The following is an 11,970-nucleotide window of genomic DNA, read 5'->3' as shown; positions in this document are numbered from 1 at the left end:
GGTGGAAAAAAGCTACCACTCTTTTACCAAAACATCAGAGCTCACTTGTACATAAGCAGTCAGCATTGTCTTATGCAGAATTTCTCACATCAATTCCTATTAATCATCAATTAGACCAAGCCAGTGCTAAAAGTTCCTCTAGATTGCAAAAACAATAAGAAACTAATAGAGAGATACTGTATCGTATTATTGATGTTATTTTACTGCTTGTCAAAACTGGACATCCCTTACGTGGTCATCGAGAAAATAATGAATCTCACAACAGAGGTTTGCTTTTGGAGATAACACAGCTTTTAGCTAAATATGATGGACTTTTGAAAGCACATTTTGAAGATGGACCACGGAATGCAAGATACACCTCTATGACTATTCAAAATGATTTAATATCTGCTATTTATCACAACATGATTTCACACCTAAAGGAAGAATTTTCAGGAATTGTTTATTTTAGCATCATGATGGATGAAGCCAGCGACTTAAGTCACAAAGAGCAGGTTTCAATAGTAGTACGGTATGTTGATTCACAATATGTGATTCAAGAACAACTAGTAGATATTGAGTCTACTGACAGCACTACTGCAGAGGCACTGTTTCAAATATTGTTGAAAGGTTTATCAAAAGTTGGATTGACAACTGACAATTTAGTTGGTCAATGTTATGACGGGGCCAGCAACATGCGGGGCATACAAGCTGGAGTTCAGGCTAAGGTTAAGGAAATTCAACCCAGGGCCATATACTGTCACTGTTATGCACATTGTGTTAACCTAGTGTTAGTAGAAGCAACTTCTAGTAACCAATGCTGTAGAAATTTTTTTGGAGTAATACAGAATCTTTATACCTTTATTGAAGCCAGTCCTCACAGACACAGCACACTTGTGGCATTTATGAAGGAGTTAAGTTCAAAGCCTCATGTTAAAACCCTTAAAAAACTATCTGACACAAGGTGGGCATGCAGTTCAGGCAGTGTATGAAAATTTTGAAGCCATTGTGAAATCATTAGAAGAAATTGAAGACAACTGTCACGATGGTCGAATCAGTGCAGAAGCATGTGGGCTTAAATTTTCTATTCTCAAATTTGATTTTTTTTTCTTTGTCTTTGTTTTGAAAGACTTACTATTCAAATGTCGTACTGTCAGTGATTACCTCCAAAGAGAGGATATTGACATTGTTAGTGTATTGCAAGTTGTTGATACCACAGTTAAAACTATTGGAGATATGAGAAATGAAACAAAATTTAAAGAGTATTATGACAAAGCTGTTGAATTTGCTAGGGAAAAAAATGTGGAAGTGTTGGAGCCTAGACGCAGAAAGGTTAGCCGTCGTATAGATGAAAATTGGCAGAATGAATACTCTTCATCATATGAAGAAAGCTTACGTGTCGGATTCTATTATGAGGTACTGGATATTATATTGAATGAGTTTAACTACAGGTTCAACCAAGAATCAAGGATATTTTTAAGCTTTCTCGGAGAGTTACAATTGCGTAAAATTGCTTCAGATTCTAAATTTGATCAAATTGCCAGTCACTTTTCATTGGATGCTGTTACGTTAAAACACGAGTGCTCACTTTTTATAAATGATGCTGTCATTGATGCTAAAAAGCCATACAAATTACTTAAACAACTGGCAGAAAATAATAGGACACAAGTCTACACTGAATTGACCCGTTTGTTAGTAGCACTTTGCACAATACCATTTACAAGTGCTAGTTGTGAGCGATCATTTTCAAAATTGACTGTTAAAATCAAAACTCCGAACAATTATGACTCAAGAAAGACTAGCTGGTTTGATGTTGCCTTTTGTTGAGCAAGATTTGACAGAAAGGTTGTGCCGATTACATATATTGCAACATTTTGTACATACTGGAAACAGAAGGCTTGACTTTGGATTGTAACCAACTGTGGAACCTGTGTATGTAAATAATATGTTATACAAAAACTGTGGTATGTAAATAATATGTTATACATTACAACATGACGAACTGTCCACAGAAGCTGCTCTCAGATTTTCAGGGATAAGGACATCCCCAAACCTCCTAATGTAGCATACTTTCTTTGCATTCTCAGTCTTTCATAGTTCAATATGCATTCTCAGTCTTTCATAGTTCAATATGCATTCATTCATTCAAGCTGCCCCCCCCTGCTCTACACTTCTAGAATCGCCACTGCCTATCTACCTATGTTTGTCCGTACGCACCCACGTGAGCAAAATCGTTTAATAACGGTAAAAGCAGCTTTTACGTAAGAAGTAAAAGTGAAATGAAGTCTGTATTAAACTTCTGCACAGGTGAACTTTGCTCTGAGGTGGTTTCTTTTCGGCGGACTGAAATACGGGTGTGGTGACTTTCCTCAGACTACCTTCCCCTTGAGGTTTTCAGGCATTTGGCAACTGAAAAACAACGGTGCAGGCCTCGTACACTGCCAGGAATAGCCTATCGCTTCGAGTTGAAAGGGGGCGTATCCCTTACGTACGCGAACGAAAATGAAGAGTAGCTTTGAGGCTTTGTCGAGAGAATTTGTGGGAAAAAACACGTTAGTCACACTATAAAACAGTTTAGAAGATAGTTTTGTGCGTAATATGTTGGTAAAAGCGGTTTATTTAACAAACGTTTCCTTAGCAGTGCATAGCAACGTAATTGAACGAATTACGAATATTTCATGAATTACGAAATACGAGCAATAGCTAATTATATTATTGCACAACCCAAATTACCCTATTGTAAAGTAGTAGTACATAGTTGGTTAATTCATAGTAGCATATACTGTCTATAGTTATTCCAGATGAGTTAGCTAGCTGCATGGCGCCTGGTTTTTAGAAGTAGTACAACATCAACTTGTTCAGCTTGTAATTTTTTATCCATACTACAGTTTGATTTGGCTGTGAAAACGTTAGCATTTGGATTTATGAACAGGAAGGCTACCTGAATTTGCTCAGTTATTGTACTACTTGTAAATGAAAGAAATCCAATGTTTGGCATTCAAATAATGTAATTTCCAGACCAGTCTTAGTTAAGTTCTTAAGATACACGGATGCCTCCAGCATCCTGAACAGCAAGGGCAAACAGACCCAGACCTGTTTTAGTCAAGTTCTTAAGGCACACTGATGCCTCCAGCATCCTGAACAGCAAAGCAAGCTTTCCAAACCAGATTTTGTGAAGCCTGATCTTACTGCTGAAGAAAGAGTTGCAGAGTCTCTTTTGTTAAAGGAAAGAAGATGTTTGATAGAAAAGGGAGTAGCCAGGCAATTCATAAAGATCCAAAATCAAAGCTTATTCGTACTTAATAAACTTCATGCAACAATTCAGAACCAACAATTGCAACTTATAAATACATAATCTGCAACTGCTACAAAAACGTCACCTCCTGACCAAGCTTCTAATTGACTACCTGCAACATGTAATAAGATTTCTAATCATTTAAAAATTCTACTTATAAATTTTCAATCAATCCGAAATAAAAAACCTGATCTGATAGCTTTGATTGATAAAGAGAAACCAGACATCCTTGCTGGAACAGAAACATGGTTAACCCCAGATGTCATGAATAGTGAAATACTCCCACCTGAACTTAGTTATAGTATCTATCACAAAGACAGGCCTGATGAGTATGGAGGAGTGCTCCTGGCAGTTTCTAATAAGCTCTCATCTGTTGATCTACCTTCTCTTAGCACGGACTGCGAGATCATGTGGGCAAAACTAATAATTTCTGGCTCCCCATTGTACATAGCAGCATACTATAGACCACATATCAATGACGAATACTCTCTCACCCAACTAGACTTATCATTACACTAATTAAATGAAACTACGAACAACCCCACTATCCTATTATCTGGCAATTTCAACCTACCAGGTATTGACTGGTCAGAAAACCTCGTAAAACATAGCTCACCGTTCAGGGCAATACATGAATAGTCATTAGAAATCCTGCAAGATCATGGACTTCAACAGCTTGTCATTTTTTCTACATGCGATTTCAACACACTAGGTTTAGTATCTTCAAATAAACCTTCCACCATACTCAACATTCAAAGCATAGCTGGAATTAGTGACCATGATATTGTTTGCTTTGAAGTAAATGCTAATTTAGTAGATCATACCAGACAAATCCCACAATCCATCTACATGTACAACAGGGCAAACTGGAATGCACTCAAAGAGGAACTTTACACCCTTCTTTTGAAACATCATTTCTCCGGAATGGCATCCTCACTCAAACCAGAAAAGGTTTTGGTCTTACATCAAAGCTATAAGGAAGGAAAATACCAATATACCTGTACTGAAATGCGATGGCACTAGTTATGAAACTAGTTTGGATAAGGCTAAAGTACTAAACCAACAGTTTCAGTCTGTGTTCACTAAGGAACCAAACTCCTCACTACCAGACAAGGATCCATCCAACAATGCGTGATGTGAACATATCTGTAGAAGGTGTTTACAATCTCTTGCTTAACATCAACCCCAATAAAGCTTGTGGACGCAATCAAATACATGGAAGAGTACTTAAAGAAACAGCTGATGTTATGTCCCCCTTCTTAAAAACATTGTTTCAGTGCTCCTTAGACTCTGGAGTCATTCCTGATGAGTAGCGATCTGCAAATATTACACCAATCTTTAAGCAGGGTAACCAACAACAACCTTCAAATTATCAACCAATTTCACTGACTTCCATTGTCTCTAAACTATTTGAACAAAATAATTGTAAATTCAAACATCATGAAACATTTAGAAACCAACAACATCCTAAGCGATCATCACTTTGGTCATTCTCATTCTTGTGAAACATTACTTATCACACTATTACATGATCTATCCTGTTGCTATGATACTGGAATACAGACAGATATCATCTTCACTGACTTTGCAAAGGCTTTTGACACAGTACCACACCAACGTCTGCTGTACAAATTAGACATCAAGGGCGGATTTAGGGGGGGTGCTTAGGGCGCTGAAGCACCCCCCTCCAAAATTTTACAATGAGCAAGCTAGGAAGCTTTTAGAAGCTGTAGTACAGGTGCAGCTGCATTTTATACACATGTATGGGCAATGAAAAGATGGAAAGAGTAAGGGAAATAGCTAATCTTATCCAAGAATTACTAAAAAGGGTTCAAATTACACTTTTGTCTTACCTTAGAAGTTGCTAAATCCGAAATACTCTAATAGAACAATCAACTACTATAATAGAACATCCAACATTAAAACTATAATTTTCAAGAAGTTACCAGAGTGTAAGCTGAAATTAAACCTATTCTTCTAGACCTGTGCACTGCTACCCTCACCATTATACCAAATATCCTACCATATACCAATCACTTCAGGTAAAAGATTTATACCTTTAATGTACTATACATATAAAACATCATTAATTGAAAATCTATTCTGAAAATAACCTTTTCTGTCAAATAGTTTAAGTTTTTTAGGCTCTACTACAAACTTGATTCTTGGGTTGAAATGCTTCTCTTGTAAGTAAAACAGTAGTCTTATATAATAGTGAATTTCTTAGCTTTTATAAAGTTCACAAGGCTGCAAAATCTGAGAACTGTTTGTTTTTGTTTCCCTTGCTTGATCAAATCCCATGCTACATTTGTATAAATCTAGCAGCTTTGGAGTTTGCACTATTAAATCCCTTGAAGCTCAACTTTAAGCTTAAATGATACTGCAGCATTTATGTTGTCATGATCATTGTGTGCTAAAAAGGGGTTATATAGTTGTGGCCAAAAACTAGTTGTATTTGTAAACTAGTTGTAAAACAATTATAATGATGGATGGATCCATCGTTTTAAAAGTTAGATTGAAATAGCAACCTGCACTTCAGAACAGTGGCTGCATATGAAGTAGATCCAATCCTGTGTTTTAAATATTCTCCTTGACCTTACATTCACTTAACTATATTGTCTGTACACTCTTATACTTGACAAGCCACTATTATACATTTTCTTAAAATCCAATAACAAGAAATAGTGTATAGTTCTGTTTTTTAATTAAAATTACTTCCAACTGAACTCATTCAAATTAAAATTACTTCCACCTGAACTCATTTGTCTTGTGCCCACATTTGGTTAAAAATAGCTTCTAGATTCAATTTTGTAATAGCCATTTTCCAAAAATTTCCAGGGGTCCGGGAGTATAATTTATATGCCACCAGATCTAGAGCCTCTCTGCAGTGAATGGACCCTATAATTATGAAGTTACATACATATTAACCTGTGACAATTTTATTGAATGCATATACCTTGGCAACTTCTTGTTTCTTTAACAACAGCAGCCATTCCCTCTAGTTGGTGGATCTCAATGTGACGATGGAGCAGCCACCATCCTGGATTATCTGCTATAAATCTTATGACAGTGTATCCTCCATATGGTACTATGACGGTGTCCTTCAGTGGAAAACTTTTGTTGTTATAGCGGAGGTCTGGTGGTGGTATATTTTCCCTCCACCTGACAGTTTGTATTGGTATTAGACTTCCATTAATCTCCTTCTGCACTGTAATAAAATGTTCACACGGAGCTTGTGATTTTTCCTTAATACATTCAATATCTTTATTGGGAGACTCATATACTCCACGTGCGTTATATACTGGATACCCTACTTTGACTACATAGAAGCTGTGTCCATGTAGGTGTACTGGGTGAGATGATTCTGGATTCTCTGGAGGTTGGGTGCCAGGAGAGGAGTGGGCTAAATAAGTAGTGAATCCTAATTAGTTGGCATTATTATAGTTGGTGTGATGGCAATAAATAGCAAACACAGCAATTAAGCATGGTGTGCACACTTGTATCAAAGTTTACATTGCATTCCACTGTGTTAATAAATTAATTTTACTTTGAAAGGATCCACTATGACGCATCATGAATGGCAGTCTGTTCAAGGAATAATGATGGCAATTCTACTGGTTGCTTCCCTGATAAGATAGTTTCATAGACTGAGAAGCTAGAAACAGGAAATACATTTACTGCATGATTATACTTAGCAGTTATATGCACTATACAGTATGTACTGTATACACACTATATACATTATAGTGCTTATTATTTTAGAGACATATGTCTAAGGTCTTTGTTTGCTTTTTTTGTATGCACATGTTGAATGAAGTTATTTAACTAATCCAACACAGCTAAGCTGTGGAAAAGGGTGTGACCTTCCTAGTATCAAAAAGATGTGATATCAAGGTGGTGTGCAAGAAATGACTGCAATAACTATTCTGTCACTTACTACAAATCAATAGAACTTTGTTGGCAGCATTAGATACATCATGTCAAGGACTTTGGATAAAGCACTAAACCATAAGGTTGGCCTTTCAGGCAAACCACTTGGTGGAACTACTTCAAGCCCAGTGAAGAATATCAGTATATCTTGAAGGTTTACTTCATTTTCAGTACTACCGTCTGCCAAAATCAATGTACGGTATCTATATGAATTTAATAACTACACTCACTGTACCTTCTGTTTCTATATCATAATTAAGTGCTATCCCACTAGAGACCTGTGAGAAGGCTACCCCAGACCTAGAGTGGTGACTTGATCCCCTGCAAAATGCAATCTAGGAATATATATGCCAAGGGAGCCACAACAGCTGGGATCCAAGATCTCTGCATTCAACCACTACATAAACATTGTCTTCTCACCATCAAAGGTTTTATATTAAATGGTATTCCACTGTCAGAAAAACTAACTGAAAGCATATATGTTCTAGTTTCTGCTTCAAGGTCATCATCTCCAAAAATTACAGTGTCATAAGTCCCTGCATCACATCTGTATACAAGTTGCAAGACAAACCACACTTACATACCTCTTTAATATGCCTCTTTAACATCTATAAACTCACTCACTTATAATCGTTAAATATATCTAAAGCTTTACCATATCATCTTACATGCACCTATGACTTCCCATGCTGTAAGACTTCAGAGTCAGTTTTATTTATTTTAATTGCTTCTTAATGCAGGTTCTGCCTGCCTGCATGCACTAAAGGTCTGAGAGTAACCTGTGTAGAAAAACGTAAACATACAACTTACAATTAGTACAATGAATGCAACTTGTCTTTTCCTCAGACACCAAATATGACACTAGATAGCTTCCTGATTTCTTTGAATGCAAAACATGCATACCAAGAAGTTGATTAGAGATGTAGTTGTTAACTAACCCTTGCAGTAAATTTGACATATTTTTTTATAGATACAACATTCCAAATAAATAAAAGTAAAAGGAAGTCTTTGCCTTGCTCAAATTGTGGGCAGAGAAGCAAACTCCACCCAATCCTGTGTCGATGGAATTGTTGCCAAATGTGTAAAAAAAGATGTTTTCATTCTACCTGTCAATATACTTATTTATGGTGTGGCATCTCCAATTACAAAAGTTTTCATTGTAGGTTTTGCTTTATTCAGATAATTAACAGTGTTTTCCACTATGGCTATGAGAGGTGATTAGTGTGGTTCTATATTTTAAAATGAATTATATGATTCTTAGTTTGTTTAATTGGTAAGGTTAGATTTATCAGCTTCAGTATAATATGTAGCTAGCTACCAACTCAGCCATTTAGCAAACTGTATAGTCTTTTGGTAATTTGCAGTCTCATAAGACAGTTAGCTATAGCATATTCACCCACTTTTGTCTTTTAATGTAAAATCTGTATCAGTTACCTTCTGATATGACCCCCATGCTGTTGGTTATGGTGCTGGCATTTGTAGCTAGCCTGTAGTTCAGTCTTCATAACCCGGCAGATGTAATAAGTTGACTATCACAACAGCAAATTCAGAAACCCCATAAATGCAAATATAGTTGCAGTTTGCTAAGGATTGCCAATGGACTAGCTAATACTGTAGCTATTAGTACCCTTCATTGCATTCTGCTTTTCAATACACATGGCTAACAAAATGTCACTAGGCTAAGGAGCATGCATACTAATAATTGTGACATCCAACACCACTACTACTTAGCTATACATGTTTCTGCCTCACAGATTTAGCTGATTATACTGTAGAAGAGGAGCTGATGCATTATGGCATATACCTAGCTATATCTAAATGCTTGGTAGCTACAAATGAAAAGATTATTATGCATGCGTGATAGTTATACTCTGCATATTGCAATCAGTCTTGGTTTAATGGAAAAGTAAAATTTGAATGATATATATATTAATACCATACCTGTTTCACTGCCCGTACAAAAGTCTCAATAGTAGCAGTGAAATTTATCCCGTATTTCACTGACAGCAGTGAAAAAGTTGTAATTGCAATTTCGTTGGCTAGAACTTATGTTAACAATGTAGTGCCAATTAGTGTTGACGCGTGTTTAGTACATAGTGACAAATTGCGTATATACATAGCAACACTAATGCACAGCATGTGTATATATATGCAGCGAGTATGGTATTAACTGGGAATAGCATGGGTATAGCAGTGAAATTTGGGATAAATACCACTCTTGTTGTATTGGAAATGGTAAATTTCACTTGGCTTTGCCTCGTGAAATTTATCCTCATTTCCAATACAACACTCACGGTATTTATCCCAAATTTCACTGCTACCCATGCTATTACTAGTACATATATTATGAACTGAAATTCCATTATTTTTCACTGAATTAAAAGCTGTTAAAATACTCTCAGATTCACCTTTAGAGGGCCTAATTTTCAAACATTTCCTTGGGGGGGGGGGGGGGGGCATGCCCCCAGAACCGGCATGCTTTGCATGTTAGTGACTAAAGTAGTCACTATTCCAAATAGCTAATTATTTTGATCATGGATACTACATGATCTTACAACTAGGGCCTTATGAGAAGGATGGGTATATCTTCTAATGTCTGGCTAGTTACCTTTGTTCCTTAGCCCCCCTTTCAAAAAATCCTAGATCCACCCCTGATAACCCACAGCATGGGGTCATATCAGAAGGTAACTGATACAGATTTTATATTCAAAAACAAAAGTGGGTGAATATGCTATAACTGCCTTTTGACACTGCAAATCATTTACCAAAAGACTACAGTTTGCTAAATGGCTGAGTTGGTAGCAACATAATTTATGGCCACTCCAAATAAATTCTCTGTTTCCTGTCCTGGACTCAGGCATATTAGGCGGTCCATTTCCATTATTTTCATTATAAGATTGACTAGCTTTACAAGCCATTATTTGCCTGGCACAGCCAAAAAGACTGCATAAGAGCATGCTTAAGCTTGTACCTTCTTTGTAAGTTGCTCAAACATGAAGTTTGTGCTGGCTTGATAGCACTGCTGACACTGTTTCAAGATAGCTTTTACTGAGCCTATCAGTATGCAAGAATAACCGGAAATAATGAAAGAATACGGAATAATGGAATATTTAGAGCTGGCAATAACCAGAAGCGGGCGGTGGACTGGAAACAGAGAATTTATTTGGAGTGCAGACCTCTCAACTCTCACGGTTTCACCGTGAGACTCAAGTTTTTGGGCCTCTTCTCAAGGTCTCATGGTTAGGTGCTAATTTCTCAAGGTCACGCTCCAGATCTCAAGAATTCTCAAGGTTTTCGCCTATAAATAAAACTCAAACCCACAATCAAAAACTTTTCATAAACTCAATATAAGAAATGGTACTCACGTGATGAATATTTAAAATTTATGGTGCTCAAATCTATAAAGGACTGGAGCCAACCTGTAGCCCAAGGCTGTATTACAGCATGGTAAGGTGACTTCTCATTTTTGTTTAGTAGTAAATAAGTTTTTCTAGCATTAATAAACTTTTGAATAGACTTCGTTACTAAGATAGACGGTGGGAAATATATCACATGCCAGAGTAGAGGCCAGATTCGGACCTAGCTAGTGAAAGGATTAGTGATCATCATCACAAAGATAGGCATAAAGCTCAATAAGCAGACTTATGATTCACGTGATACTACACCATGCTTGGAATTCCAGGTTGCTTAGATTCTATGTATAGATTAACACCATAGAGCATAGAAATAAGCTGTGAATAACAGCAGTATGCATGCAGTTCATGCTTATTGACATTCTTTATTAATAAAATGTGTGTGCACGTGAACCCCACTGTTGCATGAGGCCATGCACTTGGGGTGTCTCAAGGTTAACTCCAGTTCCAAGTTGAGAGGTCTAGATCTGGGAGTGGCTTATTATACTGAAGCTGATAACTAACCAATTAAACCAACTAACACTTTTTGAATCAAAATTCATTTTAAAATATAAAACCACACTAATCACCTCCTATAGCCATAATGGAAAACACTGGTAATCATCTGAATAAAACAAAACCCACAATTAAAACTTTTGTAACTGGAGATGCAACCCACAATCAAAGTTTCATGGCTTTATGAAAAATTGCATGATTTTTTGGTTGTGCCACATAAGCTTGAACTGAAAACCAGTAATCAAAAGATTTTTTGCTACTTATAAATGTAAAATTGTGTAAACAAAGCTGAAAGATACAAACATAAAAAAACAAAAACAGAAAGATCTAATCACTACTGGAAAAGTATATCCATGAAATCCCAATGAAAAAACACCCACGCTGCTGTAAAAAGTCAGACCCAATGGTCTGAGGAAAGATCCTTGGGATGCATTAAAATTAGATTCCCTATTATCATTTTGCATAATGACTGTTCTATTAGAGTGACTGTTCTATTATGGTGTCTCAATCTTGTTTTACCAATTTCTGAAAACCACTCAGAAACCATAGATATTTCTAACCAAATTAAAAACATTCCTTAAATTCTTTAGTATGGCAAATATTGTGCTATCTATTAGAATAATTTTAGCATTAACTGCACCTCAATTGGTGGCTCCTACCAAAAGATACAAGCAAAAGAAGTCAGCAGGGTGGTGATTTTTGTGTACAACAATTTTAGGGCTTTTATGTATATTAACATGGCACCAAACACAATATCCAAAGCACCATAAATTTGAGTATGAATCTCCTAATGACGTGAAATTTTTGCTACGTAACTATTATCAAAATGCATGAGCTAGGTAAAACCTTTCTAAAGTG

The 11,970-nt window shown here is 36.4% G+C and overlaps 1 protein-coding gene across 1 annotated transcript; it reads left to right on the top strand.

Moving 5' to 3' along the window:
* The first annotated feature begins 458 nt into the window (after positions 1–458).
* LOC136247747 (zinc finger MYM-type protein 1-like) lies at positions 459–1,806 on the top strand. The gene is made up of 2 exons (XM_066039576.1): positions 459–943; positions 1,137–1,806. The coding sequence occupies exons 1-2, from the start codon at positions 459–461 to the stop codon at positions 1,804–1,806; spliced, it is 1,155 nt and encodes a 384-aa protein (XP_065895648.1).
* The last annotated feature ends 10,164 nt before the right edge of the window (positions 1,807–11,970 follow it).

The sequence above is a fragment of the Dysidea avara genome, chromosome 1 (genome assembly GCF_963678975.1).
Source record: "Dysidea avara chromosome 1, odDysAvar1.4, whole genome shotgun sequence".
NCBI lineage: Eukaryota > Metazoa > Porifera > Demospongiae > Dictyoceratida > Dysideidae > Dysidea > Dysidea avara.
Note: the sequence above shows the minus strand (reverse complement) of the source record. Positions and strands in the feature narration are given on the sequence as shown.